We start from the raw sequence: 26,331 nt of genomic DNA on the forward strand, positions 1-26,331 counted from the left end.
TTAAGAAGCTCTATCTAAATATACTATACGAAGTCGATTACGAAAACATCTTCTTTATAAAATCTTCGCTAAAGTCTTTTATAGATAAGTCTATTATAAGTAATTAAATTAAGAAAATAACTATTCTTACTATAATAATATTAATAAGTATAGCTGATAACCTCTTATAGCTTATTTATAACGCTATCATATCTTAATTAGATCTTATTAAAGAGATTAAGCTATTAAACGATATTATAGTCTATAGTAATAAGTATAATACTTAGATCCTAATAGATTTAATTAATAAATTTTCTATTTTATAGAGAGATAAAGACTTCGCTAAAGTATCTAAACATAACTAGATAAAGATTACACTACGCGATAACTAATAAAGTAAACTACTAAAATTAAATTATATTAAGATCTACTCTCTAAGCATTAATAATAAAACGATAATTAATAATATATTTAATAATTTATAATAATAAGATAAGCTTAAATATACTATTAAGTCTATACTATTTAGCTATTCTATATTTATAATTTAAAAAATATTATTAAATAATAAGCGAAAGAGAAGAGCTATAATAGATATTAGAGGCCTTAATAACCTTATTATTCTAGATATATACTTCGTATTATTATAATTAGATATTATAGTAAGACTACTAGAATACACCCATTTATCTATACTCGATATAATATCTTTCTTCTATTAATAACTTATTTACTATAATAATTACTATATACTCACTATAGTTTTTTATTAAGACTAAGAGACTTTTAATGTGCCAATTATAGAATATATAAATTCTATAGCTTATATATAGCGATAGATTAATAAAATTCTATAATTTATTAAAGACTTTACTTAAGTATATATCGATAATATTATACTAAGCTTTAAAACCTTAAGAGAGTATATTATATATCTATAGAAATTATTTTAAATCTTAATTAAATATAATATTACTATTATATCTATAAAAACCTTTCTAAAATATCTTAATATTAGTTTACTAGGTTATTAGATTAATTCTTTTAATATAATAATAGCTGAGAATAAGTTAAAAGCCATTAATAAGATCGCTTACCCTAGTATACTTAGCGATCTTAAATACTATCTTAAGCTAATAGACTATCTAAGAAATTTAGTTTACTATTACGCGTAACTTACTAGTCCTTTATAAGTATTAAAGACTCACTTACTTAAAGAGGTATTTATTAAGAATAATCTATATTATATCTACTTCTTTAAGCTTCGCTTATTAAAAGCTATTCTATAGAAGAATTAAAGTTTTTAAAGCCTATAGAAAGCTTTAAGCAGACTCTTATTACTTATATACTTTAATTTAAATAGAGATCTATAAATAGATCTTAATACCTCTAGAGAATAGAGTTTCGATATATAGATATTCCATATTAAAAAGAAATACGTTACTATAGCTGATATTAAGTGATTATCTAAGATTATTATAGAGTTAATTATATACTTATTAAGAATACTAACTTTTATTAAGAAGAATTATTAGCCTATAGAATTCGAGATAATAAGATTTATATAGATTATTAAGAAGATTCGATATCTTATAGAATCGTTTAAGCGATCTATTATAATTTAAACTAATTATTTAACCATTTTCAATATTATAAAGTAATCTTCTATTATTTCCATAACGTCTATAATAAGACTAAATATATAACTAATATATACTTCTTAATTCCTTCGCCAATTTCACCTCGATATAAGATATAAGTTTAATAAGAAATATATTATATTAGATACTTTTTTACGCCTTATAAATATCGATAAATCAACGCTATTCGAAAATTACTTAAAGCTTAATATCTTATATATCTATATTATATAAGTAATAAATTATAGTAATATCTATAACTACTCTACTATCGTAATAGAGATAAATAAAGTCTTTTATAATAGGCTTCTTACTAGATACGATATAGATCTATATTAGATAAAAATTATCGATATTATAAATACTAATATAAGACTAATAGCTAAAGGCGAGAGCGTTAAGCTTTCTTTTATTCATAATATTATAAATACTAACCTCATTTTTTATAAGAATAAATTTATCGATCTTAAATAATTATATATACCTTAATCGCTAATTAAAAACATCCTCGAAATCGTCTATAAAAATAATTACCTAGATTTTAAAAGGTCTTTTAATATAATCTCTAAATTATAATATATATAAGAATTATCTAAGTACCTTTATAGCTATATTAAGTACTATTCTAAGTATCTAGTATTATAAACTCGCCGCTATAAGTCTTATAATTATCTATAATCTATAGAGAGTTCTACTCTATCTTTTCACACCTTAATACTTAATTTTATTCTTACTATACTATTATCTAATAAGGAATTTAATTATATAATAATCGTTATAGATAAGTTTATAAAGCGAATTACTTATATTTCTAATAAATCTATCTAGAGTGTTAAAGAGTAGGCTATTACTCTATTAGACCGCCTCGATATAAATAACTAGAGAATATTAAAGATCTTACTATCTAATAGAGATCTTAAATTTCTATTAGAGCTATAAAAAGTTATATTCGATAGACTAAGAGTTAAACTACTATACTCTATAGCTTATTATCTCTAGATAGATAATAATAATAAACGTATTAATTAGACGATTAAAATCGCTTTACGCTTCTATTTATATACTCTAAAGAAGTCTTTAATATAACTTATTATTCTCTCATATATATAAGTACTTTTTAATAATATATAGTCGACTATTATAACTAAGTTATCGAATAAGCTCTTCTACGAGTTCTCTCTTAATAAGACCCTTAATCTTATTATATTATTCGAACTACTATAGTAGATATATATTACTATTAGAGTTAAAGTTATTAATATAATAAGCTTCGCTTAAATATCTTAGAAATTCTACTATAATCGCAAGTATTAGCTTATATACTTTAAAAAAAAAGATAAGATACTCTTACGCTTATATAAAGACTACTCTATTTTATAATCTATTAATATTACTAAGATAGATAAAATTAACTAACGCTATATTAACTCTTTTAAAGTTATTATTAAAATAGATAAGTAAGCTTATCGCCTTAATATATCTAGTTATTAAAGAGTTTATCTTATATTCTTAATAGTATAACTAGAACTATAGCTCGCTAATATTAATTCTTTTTATAAATTACTATTAAAGAAGTTTAATTCTATCTATATAAAAGGCGATACTAATAATTATAAGTTATATAAATTATAATTCTTATTTAATAAGCGTATTAGATATCGTAATAAGAGTCAGTCGATTAAATATCTAGTACGATGAAAAGAATATAACTCTAAGTATAATTAATAATATAATGTTAAGTATCTAGGTAATACCTCGAAATTAGTAAGAGACTATAAGATCGTTATATCGAAAGATTATGAGATCGATATATCTTTATCTCCGCTATTACCTTCGCTATTAAAGCTACTACCTTCGCTATCATTATTATCTCCGCTATTAACAACGTATTTATAAAAGTCTTCCATAATCGATTATACTATTATACTATTACTATCTTCGTTACTAGAGCTACTATCTATAATACCTCCGCCGTATTTATAGAAGCCTTCCGCAATTAATTATACTATTACGTCTATTATAAAATAAGCTATTATAATTATAATACCGAGAAGAAAGAAACTAACTATATGATTACTACTGTATTTACTTACTTTACAATAACTTCTTTGCTTACATACTCCTTACTTATATATATACCAAGGTCGCCATACTTTTTTGTTAATAATATATTATTATAATAAGCTATTATAACTATATAGATATATAATTTTACCTACCTTCGTATCTATTAAGAAGATATCTTAATAAGAATCTTAGCTTAATATTATAAGTAGTTACTTCTCAGTAGAAGAAGAATCATCTTTACTATATATTACTCATTATGTCTATATTTCTATGTTGCTCTTATAATTTATTTATAATATATTCTATTATAGTATCTAATCTTATATTTCTAGAAAGTAAAACTAGTACTTTTATAGAATTTCTTACTTATATAAAAGTTATAGTAGAATTTATAATATAAATAAAAATATCGCTTTCTTTTTTAAGGAAAGTTAAGAATTTAAGCTTAAATAGATAATTATAATTATTAGAAAGCGTACTATAATAGCTAATTAAGATATTTATTATAAATTTAGATAATAATATAAGTATAGACTTTATTTTTATAACTCGCTTAATTTAAGAGTAAGGCTTCGTTATAGAATAAGTAGAAATCTTAATATTCTAATAACTATTTATAATAATAGATTATAATTTATAGTCTAATAGAAACTTATATAATATAAGAATATTTATTCTAATTAATATATTAGTCTTAAGATTATCTATTAAGTAAATCTTTATTTATATCTTAATAAGAATAGATTCTTTTATACTTCTTAGATTTTCTAAAAAGTATAAATTTATAAGAATATATTTTATAGTATTAATAATTTTATTATTATAGCCTTAAACTAATATAAGAAATATTTACTTTTAAATTCTTTTCTTGAAATTAAATAAAAAAACTAGTAAAGTATAATTATTTAAGATAATTAAATATCTAAAATCTAGATAAACTTTAGTATTAAAAGAATTTAAATTCAAATAAATATCTATTTTAATATACTAGAAATTATAGAAAGTGGTTTCTCGTTTATATTTAGGCGGTGCTAAAATAATAGACTTAATAATTTTAAGAGTAAAAACTATTTTTATAATATAGATATCTACTTCGATAATATATTTAGGATTCTTATTCTCGAAATTTATAGATTTTTTAGAAATTTCATTTCCGGGTTTATGATTTTAGTATTACTGCTTAAGATAATAAAATAGCTTATTTTTAAATTTAAACTTTTTATAATATCGCTAATAAGAGTATTCTAATAACGACGAGTTAATAAAGTTAATCTTCGATTTTATATTTTTATAAGATTCGTGAAAGCTAAAGTAATTATTTTCTTATTTCTTAATATTTTTCTTATTATAGTCGTTATAAAAGCTATTAAGATCTTTCGAGTAACTCAAATTCTATTAAAAATCCTCGAATTTTTTTATTTTATTAATTAAGATTTAATAAGCTCGTTATTTTTATAATTAAAAAGATTAAATAATATTTTAATAAGCTTTTTTAAATTAATATAAAGTATAATTAAGTTAAAAAGATTAATAAGAATTATATACATTTTATTACTAATACTAATTTAGACTAATAATAATCTAATACTATATTAATGAAATTAATAATATTTATTATATATCTCTTTAAAAGTAGCTTTAATAAATAAGATTATTATTTTAATAAGTTAGTTTTTAGAATTAATTATAAACTTAATAATTCTATTAATTAGAGAAAATTAAAGATTATTATTATAATTAATTAAAATTCTAAAAATTAGAGTTTATAGATTAATTAGATATATCTTTTATTTAATTATATTAATTAAGATTATCTTTATAAAATAAATTTAATATATAAAAAGTATTATTTAAATTAAGCTTCGTTATTCTCGAAGCCTTTATTTATTATTAATTCTTTTTTATATTTATAATTATAAAAAATTAATTTAGCGTAATTTAAATAATAAGTAAATCTATATTAGATTAAAATTTAATATTAAAATTATTCTAAATAATATTAAGCTAATTATACTCGTTATTAAATTTTATTATTTTAATAATCTTAATAATAATTATAGTATATTTATATAGTTTATAATATCTTATAATATTATTAAGTATATATTATTTTTTAATAATAGTAGTTATTCTCGATATTTTAATAAGTCTAAATCTCTTAATTAAAGTAATATTTTATTTTTTAATATTATTATTATAAATTAGTAAATATTTCTTATTATTAATAAATTAATAAGTATATTATTTAAATATTTTATCTCGAAAATAGATTTATAAATTATTTTATAATAGCTCTATACTCTTAACTCTTATAATATTTTTAATTCTATTAATAAAGATAATAATATTTTAAAAATAGATTTCTTTCTCGATATACTCTATATCTATTATTATATTAGAAAATTTATTATTATAAAAAGAATTAAAAAATCTAATATTATTATTAAGAAAGTAGATTTTATTATTTTTATTAATAATATTCTATTTTAATATTTCTAGATTTTTTAGATTTTTTAGTAAATCTAACGAGTTAAAAAGATTTTAAATTTAAATAATTCTTTATATAGCGATTAATAATATTAATAATAATTACTTTTATATTAATAGCTTAAGAGTTTACTTCGAATTCTTTATTTATTATTCTACTATTATTATAATAATGAATAATCTTATTAATAAAGATATTTAAGATTTCTAATAAATAATATTATAAATTATTAAACTTAGTAATAAGTTAAAAATTATTATTTAGAGATTTAATAAGTAAGATATTTATAACTTAATCTAGAGAGATATATTTTTTTACTTTTAGAATATTATTAATAAATAGAAAATTAAAGAGATAGCGTTTTTAAATTATAGATTTTTAAAAGAAATAAAATATCGATTTTAGAGTAGTATAATTAATTATTTAATTTTTTAATTAAATTTATTAAAAAAGTAAATCGAGTAATAAAGAATAAGATTATATTTATTAATCTCTTAATAATAATAATATTAATCTAATAGATTTAAAGATATTCTTAATAAAGTATTAAATAATTCTTTAAATAGTTTTATTAATAAGAGAGCTTATTTAATAATCGAAGATAATAAAATCTTATAGCTATTAAATTTAAATAATTATATTATAAAAAGCTAGCTTAATAAGTATATAGAAGTAATAAAAAATAAAGAAGTATAAAGATTCTTTATTCTTATTTAAGAAGTATAAGAATTCTTCGCTTTAAGAAGTATAAGAATCCTCAACTTCGAATTAATCTAGTAATGATAAAGAACTCTATTAATTTCTAGCAGTAAGTTATTATATAGTGGCTGCTACTATATAAATATTACTACCACTATTAAGATAGCATAAGATTCTTAGAAATCTCATTTCTGAGAAAGACGTTTCTTGAGTGGTAATAAGATGATTCTTCTTCTATGGAGTCTGGTTATCTAAATATATATGCTAAGTTATATCAAGCTATTAGCCACTAGCTTCTATCTGCTAAATATAAGTTCGTAATACTTATACTATAATCTATAAGCTTTTATTACTTAATTAAATTTATTAAAGTTAAAAATTTATCTATCTAATTATATAATTTAATTTATAGAAATTTATTATTACTTAGAAATTTATATAGATATTATTATTCTATTAATTTATAATTACTATTATAATATCTTAGATTTTTAAATAATCGTATTAAAAAATAATACGCTATTTTAGAGAAAATAATTTACTATTATTTTACGAAAAGTATTATTAAGAATATATAACGTATTTAAATTTTTTTAGTATTACGATTATATTACTAAGTAATCGTTAAAAGATAATAATTTTTACTAATTTAATATAGATACGATTATCGTAACTTATAGCCCTTCGCTAAGATAATTATTATAGCTTTAGACTATATATAGAAATAAAGAACTAAAAAAAAAAAACCTGCTACCTCTAATTTCTTAATCATTAGAAAACGAAAAAGTTCTCGCAAGTATCTTCCTCTCTCGAAAATTGAAAACTAAGATTTCTTAAATAGCTTTATAACTACTATTAATTATAATCTCTATTTTTTACTACTTTTACTTATTATATTAAATAATAAATTATAAAAATCTTAGAAGATTTTAGTCTAAATATCGTGAAATATAATATATATTAAGAATGTTTATTTTATATTAAAAAACTACCTCGGCTATTCTATAATCGCTAAGACTTTTTTAAAAAATCTCGAGAATTTAATAGATTTTTATTTTATCGTATAGTAGATAATTAAAATTAATTCAAATTTAAGTGTTTTAGTCTTTATAGTATCTTCTAATAGTTATAAAATTTTTAGAGAATTATAATCTATCGTTAAGAAGTTATTCCTGAAATTTTAATTTTCAATTTTCGAGGGGGGGGTGCTTGCGGGAACTTTTTCGTTTCCCAATGATTAAGAAATTAGGGGTAAGATCTCGCCTCGGCAGAATTCCTCAAGAACTGCTGTTCATTCCGACTCCCCGGCTCGAATACCCGGTAAGCACTTGATAAAGACGTTAGTCACACAGATGCTGCCTCTCCGCGGAGCTTGGAGACATCGATGTCTTTCAAGGTGTTCCAAGCGCGGGCTGAGCTTGGCATACACACTGCATGAGCCTCATAAACCCCAATTGGGTCATGCCCCTTTGATCGTTTTGCACGGGCTTTTCGGCTCCAAACAAAACAACAGGAGCATCAGTAAGTATGGCTTCTCGCACCCAGATCTTCAGGTTCGTCATCTAACTGGAGTAGGGCTCTTGCGCGAGACCTTAAATCGCGAGTGTATGCCCTTGTCAGTCTTTGATATGGCGGCGAAGGAAATACGTTTCGCTGATTAGCTGCCAGGATTTGAGAAACCATGGCGACTCACCCCACGATGCTGTACACGACTATGCAGCGATGGCCGACGACCTGGAAGAATTCATCCAACAGCATGATCTGCGGTTACCTACATTGATAGGACATTCAATGTCTGTTCCTATACTTTGCATAAGGTCTTGGACAACGCTGAAGGCATAGAAGGGGCGCAAAAGTAGCAATGACCGTGGCACTGCGATCTCCTCAAGTTGTGGGAGGTTTGATAGCGGTCGATAACGCACCCGTCGATGCCATTCTGAAGAGTGACTTCCATAAGTACGTTCAAGGTATGCGGGACATTGAACAGGCCCAGGTCAGTAGACAAGCCGAAGCAAATGACATTCTCAAGAAGTATGAGGAGGTTGGTTGGCAAATCCTGATTCCTGCCTGCTTCCTGCATAAGTCTTACTCCGTCAGGCCTTGCCCATTCGGCAGTTTCTCCTCACCAATCTTGTAAGGTCTTCGGACGGAGAACTTTTACGATTTCGTATCCCTATCAAGATCCTCGCTTCGAGTCTCGACAAGATGGGTGACTTTTCTTTCAATAACCCTGATGAGGTCCGCTATGACGGCCCAACACTAATCGTCCGCGGTACAAAAAGTCACTATGTAGCAGATGATGTGCTGCCTTTGATCGGACGATTCTTTCCAATGTTCAAGTTGGTTGACATTGACAGCGGTCATTGGGTTATTTCTGAGAAGCCAGAGGCATTCAGGAAAGGTACTTAATGAAGTTTCCATACCCGCCCACAATGCTGACCTGCTAGCTGTGGTGGAGTTTTTAGAGGATGCAGAGGGATGAGACATGTGATGAGGCTATCAAACCTTTGAACATTTGTTGCACCTACTCTCCATTGCGATTTCTCTACGACGGAAACTGCGGTTCGCCGATATCCACATCGTTGATTGGAAAAATTGCGCGCTGCCTTCATACTCCAATCTCACTACTTGCCCGAGTTCTCCGCGAATGCTCTATGACAGGTCGGCCTTTGGGGGCTCCTTGACGAGATCAAGGTTGCAGATATTGGCCAGCGAGCGCGCAGCCAATTATGTCTCATGAAAATGGCCAAACAAATCTCCGTCTTCGTGGCGACCAAGTCAGGATGAGGTACTTCCGTACATTGTGCTGAGCTACGCTGAGGCTGGCTCATGAGTTCGATTACGATTAGTGGGTCGAGGCGATCGACATCGACTTTTGGAACAGAAATTAAAGACTGGTCCAAGGATATGTGAGGATTTGTGGATTTATGCCTATAGTGATGACATGCTTGCACAGAATTGCGCAAGAGCGCGGCCGGCTTTGCTGCATGAAGCTCCCTTCACAACATCCAACCAACGCTCAAACTTCATCCAGCACCGTCTCCTTGAATTCACGCTCAACCTTCTGCCCTTGCTCATCCGTTGTTGATTCACCATGGAGATTGAGAAGCGCGCCTAGATCGAACTTCGGTGCCTTCAACAACTTGACTTTTCGAATGTGAACCTATACTCAGTTAGCATGACAAGTAGATCGAACCCAATTGCACACGAAATGACGAACATTTTGTAACGGATAGATGCCTTGCGTGGCTTTTTCGATCTCACGGCCAATCACCTCAGGAATCAACTTGGTTGTTAGCTGGGAAAGCGTGCAGCTAGATGCTTCGCGTTGGATGATCTCGACCATCTTCTTGCGAATGGCACGGATTTGAGATGACCGAGCGTACGTAGTTTTCTTGATCTGGTTGGGTCGTCTCTTGGTAAATGCAATAGCAAAAAGGCGAAGAAGGTAATCATCTGTAGACTTGACAACGACATTGGCTTCGATGAGGGATTGCCACTTGCGAACCAGTGAGCGTAATTTGTCAGATGTGAAGTCAAGTCCATGAAAATTGGTCAAGCAATTCTTGCCCTGCACCTCGTCGACCCTGAGCTTGACCTTTCGGAACGCATGGTCCTCGTCTTTCTGCAGATCGGCCAGAGACACTTCAAATATTCTTCCCTTCAGAGCGTCATTCGCATTCTTGAGACCAGTAGTCCTGTTGACAAGTGTTTTCCCAACACTACAGATCTTAGCTATCAGTTTGGTTGATCTGGGAGGATTGTGCGTACTCGCGAACTTGGAAGGTCGATGGTGCCTTGAGAACATTAGACAGAAGCCGGGCTTGAGCTATTCACCTCGTACCTTCACCGAATACCAATCTTTGCGAGTGAAGGGATCTTGTGTTCTCTTCTTGAGCCCTTTCTTGCCTTTTGAAAGACGCTTGTTTCTACAACGGCTGTTAGCATGAACAAAACCATCGAGCACTGGTGCCTCTGTATTGCGAGAAGAACACTCACTTTCCGACAGCCATGATTGCGGCTTGGAACGGACCTTGAGACTGGATGGGTGTGTATCGATGTGGAGAGTGGACTTTTGTGGGCAGTTCTTTAGCGAGGTGCTCAAAAAGCTTGGCGCTTCTCGCACTAAGTCGCCTTTACTTATTTTCACGAGGAAACGCGCAATATTAGGAAATGCGCAATTTTTAGCTCCAATACATCCGACGTAACATACCTATTATTACTATAGCTATTACTACTACGTATTTAAATAGCTTACTATTATACTTTACTATAATTAACTAATATAATAATAATAATATAATTACTATCTCTAGATTTAATATAATAGAATCTTCTACTTTAAATTTAAATATTATCTATATTTATTTTAATAATATATATATTTAAATAATTTAATAATCGATCTTTTATTTAAAGTATTTAATATAATAATAAATTATTATAAAAGTTAATTACTTTTTAATTAATTATTAATCTTATAATATAGAACTATATATTATATTATTAAAAAAGCTTAATTAAGTATATAATTTATTTTCGTTATTAATATATTATTTTAAATTCTTAATTATAATTTTATTAAGAAAATATTTAAGAAAAGAATAATTTTAAATATAAATAAGTATATTAAAACGAAGTATAAATTAAAAATCTTAAATTATTAATATATATAAAAGAATAAGATAGAATTAAGCTAAAAAATCTTAAATTTATATATATAGTTAATTATAAATTTAAATTCGCTACGCTCTTTAATTAGATCGACTAAGTTAGCTTAATAACTCTTTTACGCCTTCTTATTAAAAATTAAATATATATTATTTATAAATGAAATAACTTTTTTAGTTTCTATTAAAATTTTAAGATTTCTTTTTTAAATTATAGAGCGTAGTTTACGTTTCTTAACGTCGTAAGAATTATAAAATTCGATTATATGATTATTAATAGTTAAGAAGCTTAAATATCGTCTATTAAAGGTCGCTTATTAAATTTACCGACAGCCCTAATTAAAATTTAAATGTATATTATTTAATTTTAGAATAACTTTTTTATTTTCTATGATAATTTATTAATTCTTTTTTTTAATTATAAAGTATAATTCACACTTTTAAATAAAGTAAGAGTTTTAAATTTTAGTCTTATAATTATCTAAAGGCAAGGAATTCAAATATCGTCTATTTAAAGTTCGCTTATTAAATCTACTCGATAGTTCTAATTAAAAAAAATAGATTATAAATTTAATTTATAAATCTAAACTCGTTTATTAATAAAAGAATAACTTCGCTATAAGATAATTTAAATTTAAACTTTAAAGATTATACTATATTAACTTCGTTTTTTTAAAAAAGATAAAGATAGATAAATTTAAAAAAATCTAATATCTTTTATAATTATATTTCTTATATTATATTATTAATATTTATTATTACTCGCTTTATTATAATAATAATAACGAGAAAAAAAAGAGAAAGTTATTTTAATATAATAATAAATTCTATTAAATACTTTATTATAAATTCTATCATAATTATAATAATAAAATTAAAAAGAAGATAAAGAGAATATTACTCGCTTTATTATAATAATAAAGCGAGTACGTCGAGTAATAATAAGAGAAAAAAGTATTTTAATATAATAATAATTTCTATTAAAGACTTTATTATAAATCTTTATTATAAACTCTATTATAATTATAGTAATAAAATTAAAAAGAAGATAAAAGAGAGTAATAGAAATATAAGAGAAAAAAGAGAAAAAGAAGATAATAGAAGAAGAAAAGTTGAAGAAGAGAAAATTAAAGAAGATTTAATAGAAAAAGAAGTAATAGAAAAAGTAATAATAACGATTTACTTTTAAATTGAAAAATTAATAGAATTTAAAAGTAATAATTAATTTATTTATTATAGAAGTCTTAATAATAATAAAAATCTAGTTTTTTTTTAAATCTATTATATAAATTTAGTGGAAAGTAGACATTTTGATGTTACGTCGGATTTATCGGATTTAAAAATTGCGCATTTACGCATTTCGTTCTTTTGATTAGTAATTCATTTCGTGTATTTACACTGAATACTTTATATTGAGAAATCACTAGGAGATCTCGATGCAGAGGTTCTCAATACCTCAATAATGTCTTTGCATCTCCCTCTGTTTCCGTCGCACTGTGGCACTCTACCCAACTCCTTTTCTCAGCCTACTATTTTCCCCAATTATTGAAAGATATCTTGGACATCAACAAGTGAAGTCACCCATGTGGCCTACTCACTACGCTCGATGTTCACCAGCAAATACACCATGCAAATCACTTTGTATTGCTACGTTGTAAACGCATACATAACGTTTGTACCACTCAACGAGATATGAGTCAAGCTTGGGGCTACTCGTACGCTACGAGTTGGCGACCACTCTTGGGGATGAATCGATCGTCAACCGAAAAACACTTAGGGACAGATTCTAGTAGCAGACGTCGAACGGGTCTTTCCTGCTTGGAGACGTCATACTTTATTCCTAAAAGTCAATGGTCAACATCCTCCCTACGTGAAATCCGGAGTCAGCACTGCTTCTCCAAGATAAAGAGAGTGCGTTATGAGATAGACTTTGGTGAGCAGATAGAGCCGTATCCGCACGGAACATGTCCTATTCCTTAGATCTTGGCACAAGCGAAAGAACCACTGGAAGGATGCGTACCAAACCCTGCCGTGCACTTGACTCAACTCCTCCATGCTCGGAACTTTTTCATTCGTAAAATAGCCCGCATAAATCTTGGCATCGATTTCTACCCTGCTGTCTTCTGGAATAAGCCTTTCAGGGATGGGGACACGCTCATGTATGGGTATGCCCTGGTCGACAATAGCATCATATTTCATGCTGAAAGGGCCTGCAATTAGCCATGCTCTTGCGCTCGACCACCTTCGAGCGGCGGGTAACATCCTGTGAAGGAGAACCCACTTTGACATGCTTAGCATACGATCAATCTTGGTGATGCCGAGCCAGTGCAGTATCTGTAGGTCACTTGTCAACGGAGGCCACAGAAAACACAGTTTTCCAGACATACATCGGGCATCAGTGTTTGAAATCGCATGTCCTGCACCAGTCAGTGGAGTCGAACAGAAGGTTTTTTTATTAGTTGCCAACCTTGACACCAGCAATGTTCTCCGTTCTTTGGAAATACTCACTGGCACCTTGAGAACAGTCAGCTTGCCACAGGATCAACAAGGAGAGAGAGGTGGAATGCACGATCTGTTCCCCGTTTGCCTTGAATCATGCGATGTCAGTAGCAGACTCGTGAACCGCGCAAGATCTTTGAGCTTCAGGGGACATACGAGCATTGTATACGAGGTATTTCGTAACCTCTCCTAGTCCTCTTCCCTCTTTGCGAAAATAAATGACCAAGCCAGTACCGCCTTTCTGTGCTTCTTTGACTGCTTCCTCGACGCCAAAGATCAGATAAGGCCGGCTATGAAGAGGTCGGAGTCAGCATCTTTTCGGGACAAATATTCGAGTAGCGAGACAGCTTTGAGGGAGTAGAGGGGCCCTTCTACTCCCGAGACAGGTCTTTGCAACTCGGACTGTGGTATGAAGCTGGAAAAATTTGCTCCGAAATGTACATACCAGGTGCAAATATCAGACCCGAAGACATCACTTCCGTTACACTCGTCATGGACGCGTAGAGCAAGTCTGACGTTTGGATCTGAGAGTTTTGCAGGATCACCAAAGCAGTAGACCGTTAGGCCTCCGATAGGAGGGAGAAAAAGCTTGATGTCCCCACGTGTTATTAGCTCTGGGAAGGACCCCCCTGTGTTCTCGAATAAAGATCTACGCAAAGCCCCTTCGTCTGGTGTGGAGTCAGTTTCGGCGAGTGCTTTAGAAGAGAACCGATATCGAAATCAAGTCTTCGCTGTTCGAATGGATGTCATACCTATTCCAAATCGCTCGGCGACACCAGGGAGAAACCAGACCGGCTCAACCGCGAACTTTGTCACGGCTAATTCTCCGAAATCGTTGAGACATATCTTCTTATCCGGGACAAGGTGACCATCACGGACACTTTGTTCGATTTCAGGGATTTTCATATGTGCCTTGGTAATAGCGATACTTGGTCTGATATGGATATTCTCATCGCGCATTATTTCGGAAAACAGCCAAGGGCTCAAGTGGCCCCACGGGTCCATGGACACAATCTTCTTCCATTGAGGAAAAGGGCCAATGTTTAAAGCTGGGCCTGCGTTGGTGAAGTCTGGCTTATGATCCACATCGAGATGTTTGCTTGCTACGGCCAATGCATGATAGATGGAGTATGAGCCGCCATGAGCACCAATTGCTATTCAGGCAAAAGTCAGAGATATCATGGGAGATAGGCTTTAGCCTCGCTTACCATTTCGACGCCTAACAGTACTCTGACTACGTGACACTACGACGGGACCTCGTTCCAGCGCGTCAACATGTCCCCATTCCATATTTAGCGGGTCTATGCCTGACTGTCCTGGATAAGTTGTTAGAATGATCCTTGAGGTGGCAGTAGAACTATGTTTCCGCCCATAGAGAGGTTCTCCATCATTACGAGCTTCGCTAATTCCTGCAGAGCTGAATTCCAGCGAAGAAGCTGGAAAGTCTGGGCTAGATTCGGTGTCACCAGCGACCTGCTGATCTCCTGTCGATGAAAGCTGAGTAGGTGCAATGCGGGTTTGTGATAGATGGGCTCTTCCTGCAACGTCATGCACTTGCTTGGCTCCAGAAAGGACGTTGACCTGTGTTTGGATAGTCTCTACACTAGCAGAAAGTTGTTGATAGTCTTGCTGTATGGATTGAACAGTGGAAAGAATTTGCTTCAGCAATTCATGCTGATCTGAAGATGATGCGGCGTCTCCGGGAGCCATAGCTGGGGCGGATCAGCGTGATCAGTCGATAGGCAAGCCTCTTTATCAATCAAAGTCCCTGCATTTCAGAATTGAGACGAGTCACGATGTGTGTGAGCACTTTCTTTCTCCAAATTCCGGACGTTTTTGTCGCTAAAACATCCGGTACGACAAATCACAGGTAACCCCGCGCTTATATTAGGTTTGCCGCTATCTTAGGCCTGCATATCAAGGGTGAGGCTCCTTCAAGTGTACTTTACACAAAGGTGCCTTGAAAGCGTCCGCATAATACATCATCTCCACCGAATTCACCATGGTAGGCTTGCGGCTCCTGAAATGTGCTATATTGTATCGTCAAATCTGATCTATCTTAGGGTAAACGCAAGAAGTCCTCTCGGAAGCCGCAAGGACCGAAAAAGGTGGGTTTTACAAGCCTGTCGCCCTTGTGCGTTGTCTTGTGAATCCGGCTCATACTTTGGGTGCAGAAAGAGCCTCTTCCAACGAATTTCCCATGCCTTTTCTGCAACCACGAGAAATCTGTCTCCGTCAAGCTAGAGAAGAAAGCCGGCATCGGCGAACTCTCTTGCAAAGTCTGCGGTCAGCAGTTCCAAACTGGAATAAATTGTGAGTTCTAGGTTGAGCATAGTATTGCCTTCAATCTTCCACTCCAGTAAACGGCGGCTGACTATGAGTACTACAGACCTCTCCGCGGGGGTTGACGTGTATTCTGACTGGATAGATGCTTGCGATACGGTAGCCAAAGAAGCAGCCGATGCCCCAGCCGTTGATGACGGTTTCAATTCCTATCAAGACTTAGCAGCAGGCAACGAGCGAAGAAATTCAGAAATGAACGTCGACAGGCATTTGGTCGCAGCAGTTGGAGGTAGTGAATACGGTGGAGATTTTATCGATGATGACTAGGAGTACTGTTCATTGCAAACAATATGTATGCCGGGTCCATGGAGGACGGGCGTAAGGTTACGTTGAAACGCGAGGCACGCTGTCTCTTCGGAGGAACTTAGGAGATAGCTTGACATGATGGAAAATTCTACGACAGATGCTGTGCTGTCCAGCGAGGCATCGACTTCAAAGTTGGCAATCTATATTGCTTCATGGAGCTTTGAGGAACTCCTACGAGCAATGGTACGGAGCAGTGATTTCAGATCGTGGATGCATTGTCCCCAAGGCCTAGGAACCCAGATTTCTGCCCGGATATTCCAACGCTCTGCTTCAGTGCAAGCCCAATGAATGTCAGAAGTGGCATACCGTTTAGCTGCTGTCGTTTCCTGCCTGTAATAAACAATAGCCGGGTCAGAGAGTATAGAAGCGGTCTCCAAAGTCTCCAAGTCCAGGAACAATATAACTGAATCAAACAGTCAATGATCGAAAATCAAGATTAAACTAAAGGGACGCACTTCTTTTCATCTAAACCCTGATCGACAAATGCTGTAACGACACGTAGTCTTGGGAAGCGCTTAGCAAAGCCAGTGACACCTTCAGGGCTGGCAATGATATTCAAGAAAAGGATCCTGTCCTCAGGCACTCTTTTTGACTTGAGGACATCTACAGCCATTGTCGCAGATCCACCTGCACGTGAAATTTAGAATCTTTCAGACACGATTGGAGACCTTGCACACCTGTCGCAAACATTGGGTCGAGGAGCAACACCCATCTCTCCGAAATGTCTTCGGGCAGTTTTTCGTAGAACAGCTTGGGCTTGCTTGTGTCTTCATCGCGCTGAATCAAGATTTTGCCGATTCTGACCGAACGACAGCAGTCACGGAGGCCTTGCTCCATTGCTTCACCCGCCCTCATGATGGAAACGCCGCAAATTTTTCCTTGAAACTTTACCCCGGCGTAGGATTGGCCAACAGGAGTTGTGATGGTATGGCCAATGACAGGAAGGTGGTTCAAACCTTCCTCAACAAGGAGTCGGATGATACGGTTTGAATAGAAGATGAAATCAGCTCTTGCTGTGTTCTTGTCCCGGATCATCCTGGAAAGCAGACGACTCAGATTTGGGATAAAACGAGGTTTCAACAAGAAAGGAGTCGCGTACGTTAAAAGTGCTAAAAGCTGGGATGTCTGTGGCAGTATGTGCACATTGTCATACGAGATTTGGGTCGATACTGTTGCCGTAGGCTTCTGTGCATCAGGACGATAATCTGGACCAACGCGGTGCGCTGGAGCTATGGTCCCTGTCGTGGAGGACATATTGGGCTGAAAGTAATGGTGGAGAAGATTAACAATAAATAAACTACAGCAAGCTGATCGACCACACGAAGAACAGTCGACAGACTCCCAATCGTAGAGTAATGTATTTACTCACACGTGAATCTCTCAAGACTTTTTCAAGCATTGTACAAATCGATTCATTCAGATACTTGTTGTAAAATACGTATATACAGTTGGCGAAAGTACCTGGAGGTCGTACTGCGTAAGACTGATCCAGAGGCAGCTACGAGGCTCTTATCCTAAGTAATGAGGTATTTCGGTCCGATCCGAACTTAGCCAATTTCTTACCCCTATATTAATAAGTCCTGGGAAACTAAAAAAGTTGCCGCAAGCACACTCCATCGAAAATTAATAATATATCTTCTTAAATAACTTTACAACCACGACTTATTATAATCTAGAAATATTATAGACTATACTTACTATATTAATCTATTAATTCTTAAATTTTTAGAAAATTCTAACTCGAATATTCTGAGTAAAATTATAAAGTGTGAAAATACGCTTAATATTAAAAAGTATCTCGGCTATTTTATAAACGCCAAGACTATCTTAAAGAAATTCATAAATTCTATAAGACTTTTATTTTATAGAATAACGAATAATTAGAATCCTCTATAAACTTGAAGCTTGAAGATTCAATATCTTTTCAATAAATTATAAAATTTCTAGAGTATTATAAATTATCGGTGTGAAGTTATTCAAGAAATTCCAATATTCGGATTTCGAGGGAGGGGTGCTTGCGGCAACTTTTTAGTTTCCCAGGACTTATTAATATAGGGGTACTTTGTGGGACTTGGGAGGCTGGCTGGCTACCTCAGCAGTTGAGGTAGGAGATGTCGCAGCCGCTTGCTACTCTTATTAGACCACTCCTCCTTCCCTTCAATTCGCTTCACATTCACTATGGGACGACGAGCAATCAACCAATTATAGTACAAACACACTCCTTTCTTTCATTCACCGCCTCTTCACCATCGGACCAACGAACCTTATCAGCCAGCCACCTCTACACCTCCTGCAATTGTCTATGTCGCAATGAGATAAAATCACTTTCTCGTCACAACTTAAGGCAATGGCACATGCTGGGAGTATAGCTCCTCGTCGCAAAGCTACAACGTATGGCAAGCATTCGCGCAGGCCAATTTCGAATCTGAGCTCAGCTACGGAGGTTGAGTTTGCTCAAAACGTTGGTGCTAGCACATTGGATCCCACAGACACAATTCGGCATTGGCAGGGCGATGGCAGAAACGCATCATCAGATTTGCTACATCGCCGGAGCGGAAGCGAGATTCCATCTGAGAGTTTGTCTCGCCAAGCATTATCATCTAAACCAAAGCCTAGAGATCAACATCGCTCTTCCTCCGGTCGTAGCGACCCTGTTAAAGACGTTTCTTTGTATGACGTACCAGTATCAGATGATGGCCGCAAACACAGCGTCAATATAGCGCGTAAAAGGAGGAAAATCATGCCAAGCGGAGTTGTTGCAGAAAAACAATCGGTGGTATACGACGACGACAGCCTCCAAAGACACATTGCTGCTGAGGCTCGGCGAGATGAAGGACAGATTCTGCCTTCGCCCAGCAACACTTGGGCCGTGCAAGAATCTAAGTCTAGGCGTGGCGCTGCGAAGAGTCAAGCGGGAGCACGAGGTAGTCCCAACAAAGGCGCGAGTGAGACTTCGAGATTTTTCAAAAACTCTACACTGGACCCTGAGCGCATTGGAATTGATGCTACAGCCGTAAACCGGACCAAAGGCCGCTTAGTTGCTCGAAAGCAGTCCAAGGGACTTGACAGGGCCAATGTCATCTCTCACAGAGTGCAGAAGACCAATACAGACCCCGCTAAGACTACTGCGTGGCCAACGACACCGGATACGGTGTTGGCTAAATTCGGTCTACAAGAAGCAACCAACGTTCCTAGAAGCCCTTATACCTCGAGCAAATCTGTCTGCCAACCAACGACGCCTCCGAGGCCTACCAGTGCCGCAGACGGGGCTACTACCCCGCGTCAACGAGAGCTGTGGAACAGACTGCTCGTAGACGATGCACAGACAAGGAGTCCCTCTAGTCTCAACCTCCCTAGTCTCATACTCACAGAGAAAAATCCCGAAGGCTCGCGTGGACATGCAGAAGGACGCAAAGTTTCCTTGGGACTCCGTCAACAGTCTGCGCTCAAGGCTCGGCCTAGAAAGATCGTCGACACTCTGCATCGATCAGACCATGATCAGGACCACTTCTATAACGAGTTTGATGAGATGCGTGGGAGTAGTAGCAGTGTCAATAAGTCCGAGTCCAATTATTCCGAGTCCGCCGCAGATGGCGCCATCACGGTGCAAACATCCCCAAGCGCAGAAGGCCGGGGCCTGGTCAGCCAATTCCAAGATCGTTCTTCCAATTCTCCTCAGGCCATACCTTCACTTTATGGAGGAGGCCTTAAGATTACATATGCTCGCCAAAGGTCTTACCTAACAGACAATGACTTGGCAGAGGCTGCAATGATCGGCTTGCCAATTCCGCCGCAACCTAACGACAGAACACGGTACGGACGAAGAGGGCTCGGAGACCGAGCTCCCAAATTGCAGTCCATGCAAAGCCTTGACGAGGATTTCGGGGACCTTGTAGACTCGCAAGGTGGGACTATGAGGAGTATCCATGAACTACGTGAGGCTGGTGGCAACGTTCGCCTGGTCAGCGAGCTGGAAGCTATCTTGGATGACATTGGCGACCACCAACCTGGCTATACCTCTGTCAGGCGTAGCAGATTGATCGACTTGGTCACTAAGCTTGAAGAGCCTGCCAATTGCCGCCTGTTCGTTGATCAAGGATTGGAAAGTCGCCTAATGGCTGACGTTGGCTTGAGCAATGACTTGATAACTAACGGCCTCTTGGTTGCAGCATTTCTCCAGCTCATGACCTGTTCGTCATCGACTTTATTGTTAACGCAGGTCGGTAAAGTTCGGGTAGTGAGATTTTTTGTTGAGCTCCTGGGATCTGACCAGGATATTCTTTCCTATGCCGGACTGCGTGGAAACAACGTGTCCAAGGTGGTCCAGGCTGATCTACAGAACCTTTGCTCTGCCTTGCTGAAATCCACAGTCTGGAGGGCGGGTAAACCGTCAGTGCTCTCATGCCACGTGCTGTCGCTCCAGTGTCTTGAATATCTTGTGCGTCAAACAAGAGAAGCGGGATCTTTGTCCGAGGTACTTTCAGCACATGCGATCAGGCGCGTAGTCGCTACATCGGTGCCACCTTTTTCGACGCTGCCACCACAACCAGGTAAAATCTCAGTCATCTGCCTCGAGCTTGCAGTTTCCATACTTGAATCATGTACCATCAGTAACGCGGCTGAATGTCAGGCGTCCTTGTGGGCAGGCGAAACGCTCGAGCGCGTTATCGGTCTTCTACCGCTACTGGCTCTGTGGAAAGGAGAAGAGTGCGGAACGTCGCGAACACTGACGCTTCGGCTATACCTCAATCTCACCAACAATAGCCCTGGTCTATGCGAGGACTTCTCAAACCCTGAGGTGATTAGCGTGATGTTTGGAATTGTAATTTCACACTTCGAAAAGCTGGCAGACAGCACGCTTGAAATCGACAAAGCACTTCTGTTGGACGACTTGATACTTTCTCTAGGCTCTTTGATCAACCTCGCCGATTTATCTAAAATAGCACGGCAGTTGGTGATGGATCTACGCCATGGGAGCCAAAGCTACTTGGACATCCTATTACAGCTCTTCATGAATAAGTCCAAAAACGCGGCCGAAGTAAGAATCCCTTCCGCTACAACACAATTAGTGGCCCTGACTCGAATAGGTTTCCTCTTTGGAAGAGACTAGCTCCAATGTTGCTTTCGGGTGGGTGTCAGTGCTACTCGGCTGGCTGTGCCTCGACCCAGCAATCAAAGCGCGAATAGACAGCCGCCTTCCGGGAAATAGCCTGAAGCAGCTGCTGGACGCAATAGATGAATTTCTGCAGTATCACAGAAGAATTGACCAAGTAATAATTCGAGCTGATGGTGAAGGTGACGCAAGGGCTAGCTTTGTTGGCCGCTTGCAGAGCCATGTGGACAACCTGAAAAAAATTGAAGGCATTTCTGGGACTTTGTAAGAGGTTGCAGGCAAATGAACTGCATAGGGATTGCATGACGTACAGTTGTGTAGGGACGAGGACATGACGGTTGTACATATAGGTGCAGATTCATGGATAAAGTAGTAATATGGCGAGTCAGCGAGCTTATTTTAGCACTGTCAGGACCAAAGAGTACTGGCGCTCTAAGCACCTCCACATTATAGACTGTGTACTCTGTAGGTTGTTCTTGCTTTGTGTGGTGAAGCTCCAGCAGGGCCCGTGCTCCTTCCCAACCACGCGACATGAGAGACGCCATGCGCATTTAAATCACGCAGTCTAGGAACCTACTTTGATTAGCCTTTGATTCCAGTGATCCGATTCCTTCACTCGCAAGTCCGAGAGCCAGCGATGAAGCTTGTGTAAATGATCGTATTTCCCCTCGCCTACGAAAGGTGCTGTGAATGATATCCTGGACTGTCTGGGAGCAGCAACAAAGTTAGGTCTACGATTAGGTTTGGATTGCATTCTTTTCAAAGTTGCACTACCACGTAATTGTTGTAGTAATTACTGTCCCTCCTTGAAAGCATATCCTTGCCTCCCAACCCCTTCCCGTCCTGGACGTTGTCTCTTCCCTCTTCCCAAGAAAAGGAAGCAGTCCTTGCCACAATGCCAACCTCTCCAAAACAGCGCAAGATGGCCGTCGTTGGCAGCCGCTCTGTTGGTAAGTCATTCCTGCAGAACGTCGGCGTCACCAGCGTGCTCAGACATTCATGGTGCTAGGCAAATCCTCGCTCACAGTGCAGTTCGTTGATGGACACTTCGTGGATAGCTACTATCCCACTATCGAGAACACATTCAGCAAGGTCATCAAGTACCGCAGTCAAGACTTTGCGACGGAGATCGTCGACACCGCTGGTCAAGTAAGCGCTCATCTTGTCATGCCAGGATTCCAAATCTCCAGATTCCCAAAATGGCCAGCTGCAGCGATCGACTATTCTAACTTCTCACGTGATACTTCTAGGATGAGTACAGCATACTCAATTCGAAACACTTCATAGGCATTCATGGCTACATGCTGGTCTACTCTGTCGCTTCAAGGCAATCATTTGAGATGATCCGAATACTAAGGGACAAAATACTCAATCACCTGGCAAGCATTCTAGCCCGAAGCCTCCACCACTCTCACATATCTGTCTGACTTGTTCATAGGGTGCAGATTGGGTTCCATTGGTCATCGTAGGAAACAAGAGCGACCTGAAAGCCGACCAACGCCATGTCCAAGCGGAGGAAGGCAAAAAATTAGCAGAAGAGTTCAGCTGCAGCTTCACGGAAGCTAGCGCACGGTTAAACACCAACGTGGGGAAAGCATTCGAGCAAATGGTTGCCGAGATGGAGAAGTCACAGAATCCGGGCGAGCCAACCGGGGGAAGCAAGTGCAGCGTTATGTAGACGGGGTCAGCGTTGTGATGGACGGAGTAAGCGTTGGGTGTCGAAAATGAGGCGTTGATGGCATAGATCTGGCACGACGAGTGTATCGGAATGCGAGCTAAGAGGGATTCCATTGGATAACGTTCGTGAGGTGTACGATATAGGATACATAGAAACATTGATTAGAGAAGCGTTAGCTATCTAGTGCGAAGACTGGCCGGGCGCAACGACTAGATATTTCTTGCCTCCCAAGTCCTTTGCAAGAAGCAATTTTCACGACCAAGATTACAAGTCGCTCGGAAGCCTCCGATCTCGTTGTGCACATTCTGACCTTTCCCCGCAAAAACAATTGGCCTTTATGTGGCAGGGATGACATGGAACGAGCCGTCACCACCGTTAAGCTAGATTAGCGTGACTCTGGCTTCAGGGTTCAGGCAGTTGTTTTTCGCGGCAAATAAGCCAATAAAAAGCCCGGACCGTACGGTGGTGGTGGTGGCGGCGGCATCTTTTGCATCCTGCAAGACTGCAAGGCTGCCTGCCACGCGCAGCCGGCAGCATTGGTGGCATTACTTTAAGAATCGCTGGAAAGCTTACTTACTTAAGTAGCACCCACTCCTTCCACCCTGTCCGCCTGACCTTTTTCTTTGATGACTACGATGACGATATGATCCATCGTGCTTGCCTCGGCCACATCTCACTACCTACTTTACCTACTTTACCCTTGTTCAACCTGACGAATTACTCCTTATCATTACTGATATTATCATGATCACGATACTTCAATTCGCCTTTCGGAATTTCGCAGTCAGTAGGCATGTTTGCCAATAAGTTAACACTCGTGTCATCGTTTCAAAATCATAGAAAACAAGAGAGCTGGTTTTCTAACTGTCTGACATCCTACACAATTATTCTCGTTCTATGCTGTTCTTTCTTTATTTGCCAACATGAATACAGGAGAGCTTGTAGACTGCCCGTTTTGTGGTTTCACTGATCATGATCACTACTTCCTTCTACAGCACGTTGAGACCGTACATCCTGAAGGCGGCCGCCCTTCTCCTTTCGCTGCCAGAGAGGATCTCGCACACCGAGTTGAGCCTCCCGCCGAAGAAACGGAAGGCGCGAGCGACATTTCCTCTGAGTACATCGAATGCCAGTGTGGCGAATTCTGTCTTTTCACCGAATTCGAAAGCCACTTGGAGATGCACTATGCCGAAGGCATGGGCGTCGACGAGACCTCAAAGACCCAAGCTAATGTAGCCGCGCCAGGATCCACTCTTGATCCCGGCAAAGCCCCGTCCCCTCAAATGGACTTTCCTTCACCTACTTCTCTCCATATTGTACCATCTGGCCCGAGTCGACCCATTCCAACCAGATCCGTGGTAGACCGTTCTCACTGTAGCACAGGCCGGAAGAGTGGTAACGCTGTTCGAGATTTCATTGATGCCTTATGCCATTCAACATCGCCGCCATCCAGGAAGTCTTCTCAAGCAACTTGCAATAGATTCCCTCGAAGACTAGGTGTACGTGGCAGCAGTAACCGTTTGTGTAAACATTTTTGCTAACGATTCAAACAGAGAGCTGAGTTGGGCCCTCATGCTCACGAAGAACAAATGCCAGATTGGCTACGCAAGGAGCTTGAGATTGGCGCAAAAGTTAAGGTTACCAATCAGATTACCCCGGATGGCCGACTGTTGCGAATAGAGAATGTTGCCAACGAAGTTCGAGGCGTCATCTCAGTCATCGCGCAACTCTGTGAGCAGGATCCTGCCGTCTCCAGGGCCTATCTTTGCCATTCTGACGTCATGCATGTCGTCAAGTTGGCCAAAGAAGGTGGATTCTGTGGCTATCGAAATATACAGATGATGATATCTTACATCCAGGACGCGCGATCAGAGGGTCATCGACATTTTCAAGGGAGACTTCCCTCCATCATTCAAATTCAAGACATGATTGAAAGTGCATGGGATCGAGGTTTCAATTCACTCGGTAGAATCGAGACGGGCGGTATTCGAGGAACGAGGAAATATATCGGCACACCGGAGGTGAGCTCCCACAGACGCTGCTACGACGCTTTACTAAGTTCTACCAGGCTCAAGCGCTACTACAGAATTTAGGCATTGGGTAGGCGGCTTCACTACGTCCTATCTGCTTTCGATCTCGCTGATTGGCCGTGTAGATGCTCGGCGGATGCCTTTAATGAGGGCCAAGAGCTACCAACTCATGAGCGTCTGCTAGAAGCCGTTGAGCGGTACTTTCTTGCATCGTGTCCATCACCAACTTCGTCCCATAAAGTTTTCCGAACGTCACTGCCTCCTATATATTTTCAACACCCAGGTATTTTCCAAATGAAACAAATGTCGATCTACATGTTAGCTGCTGATTCACTGTGCCTAGGCCATTCAATGACAATCGTGGGCTTCGAGAGGCGGAATAACGGATCTTGCAATTTGCTAGTCCTTGACCCAATGTTCAAGCCGTCTCCAGGCGTCAGCCGTTTCATCGGAGTCCAATTTCGCACGGCAGCACCTGAAAAACTACTTAAGGCCTATCGCAGAGGCTCATCCTATCTCCGCAAGTACTCAACATTTGAGATCTTGAAGTAGGTCACAAGGTCATTGGTACGAGCACAATATTGATCGTGAGGACAGGCTAGCATCACGTGCACCGGAAAGAGCAGGATGGCGCGGCTTATGAGTTGACAACGAATGCTTCGCACGAAGTTCTTTATTTCGAATCGCTGCAGGTTCTTTCTTTTACATTTGTGGTTTTTTCAAACGAATAACGCTACACGCATTGATTGGCAAAGCATAGCGAGGCAAGCTGTCATCACGGCGTTGAGGAGTAGATGACACCACACTGGGTGTGCACAT

At 36.8% G+C, this 26,331-nt stretch overlaps 8 protein-coding genes across 8 annotated transcripts; 5 read left to right on the forward strand and 3 right to left on the reverse strand.

Moving 5' to 3' along the window:
• Positions 1-8,734: 8,734 nt before the first annotated feature.
• HO133_000303 (uncharacterized protein) lies at positions 8,735-9,355 on the forward strand (the record flags this gene model as incomplete). Its single annotated transcript, XM_037291242.1, has 3 exons — positions 8,735-8,914; positions 8,971-9,274; positions 9,321-9,355. 3 exons carry the CDS (start codon positions 8,735-8,737, stop codon positions 9,353-9,355), a joined length of 519 nt encoding a protein of 172 aa, XP_037152677.1.
• Positions 9,356-9,892: 537 nt separating this feature from the next.
• On the reverse strand, positions 9,893-10,886 carry HO133_000304 (uncharacterized protein; the record flags this gene model as incomplete). The annotated part of the gene is made up of 5 exons (XM_037291243.1): positions 9,893-10,036; positions 10,094-10,595; positions 10,645-10,670; positions 10,718-10,802; positions 10,873-10,886. 5 exons carry the CDS (start codon positions 10,884-10,886, stop codon positions 9,893-9,895), a joined length of 771 nt encoding a protein of 256 aa, XP_037152678.1.
• Positions 10,887-13,390: 2,504 nt separating this feature from the next.
• HO133_000305 (uncharacterized protein) lies at positions 13,391-15,752 on the reverse strand (the record flags this gene model as incomplete). Its single annotated transcript, XM_037291244.1, has 10 exons — positions 13,391-13,409; positions 13,564-13,743; positions 13,825-13,877; positions 13,931-13,960; positions 14,011-14,057; positions 14,113-14,130; positions 14,199-14,332; positions 14,488-14,710; positions 14,795-15,196; positions 15,251-15,752. 10 exons carry the CDS (start codon positions 15,750-15,752, stop codon positions 13,391-13,393), a joined length of 1,608 nt encoding a protein of 535 aa, XP_037152679.1.
• A 292-nt stretch (positions 15,753-16,044) lies between these two features.
• HO133_000306 (uncharacterized protein) lies at positions 16,045-16,652 on the forward strand (the record flags this gene model as incomplete). Its single annotated transcript, XM_037291245.1, has 4 exons — positions 16,045-16,047; positions 16,106-16,150; positions 16,217-16,355; positions 16,432-16,652. The coding sequence occupies 4 exons, from the start codon at positions 16,045-16,047 to the stop codon at positions 16,650-16,652; spliced, it is 408 nt and encodes a 135-aa protein (XP_037152680.1).
• A 390-nt stretch (positions 16,653-17,042) lies between these two features.
• HO133_000307 (uncharacterized protein) lies at positions 17,043-17,945 on the reverse strand (the record flags this gene model as incomplete). Its single annotated transcript, XM_037291246.1, has 4 exons — positions 17,043-17,094; positions 17,147-17,318; positions 17,369-17,727; positions 17,791-17,945. The coding sequence occupies 4 exons, from the start codon at positions 17,943-17,945 to the stop codon at positions 17,043-17,045; spliced, it is 738 nt and encodes a 245-aa protein (XP_037152681.1).
• Positions 17,946-19,038: 1,093 nt separating this feature from the next.
• On the forward strand, positions 19,039-22,072 carry HO133_000308 (uncharacterized protein; the record flags this gene model as incomplete). The annotated part of the gene is made up of 2 exons (XM_037291247.1): positions 19,039-21,729; positions 21,779-22,072. The coding sequence occupies 2 exons, from the start codon at positions 19,039-19,041 to the stop codon at positions 22,070-22,072; spliced, it is 2,985 nt and encodes a 994-aa protein (XP_037152682.1).
• Positions 22,073-22,699: 627 nt separating this feature from the next.
• HO133_000309 (uncharacterized protein) lies at positions 22,700-23,482 on the forward strand (the record flags this gene model as incomplete). Its single annotated transcript, XM_037291248.1, has 4 exons — positions 22,700-22,754; positions 22,814-22,953; positions 23,055-23,183; positions 23,243-23,482. 4 exons carry the CDS (start codon positions 22,700-22,702, stop codon positions 23,480-23,482), a joined length of 564 nt encoding a protein of 187 aa, XP_037152683.1.
• Positions 23,483-24,405: 923 nt separating this feature from the next.
• On the forward strand, positions 24,406-25,586 carry HO133_000310 (uncharacterized protein; the record flags this gene model as incomplete). The annotated part of the gene is made up of 3 exons (XM_037291249.1): positions 24,406-24,840; positions 25,036-25,503; positions 25,551-25,586. 3 exons carry the CDS (start codon positions 24,406-24,408, stop codon positions 25,584-25,586), a joined length of 939 nt encoding a protein of 312 aa, XP_037152684.1.
• Positions 25,587-26,331: the final 745 nt, after the last annotated feature.

Source organism: Letharia lupina, assembly GCF_014066315.1.
Source record: "Letharia lupina isolate WasteWater1 chromosome Unknown contig_10, whole genome shotgun sequence".
NCBI classification, from domain to species: Eukaryota; Fungi; Ascomycota; class Lecanoromycetes; order Lecanorales; family Parmeliaceae; genus Letharia; species Letharia lupina.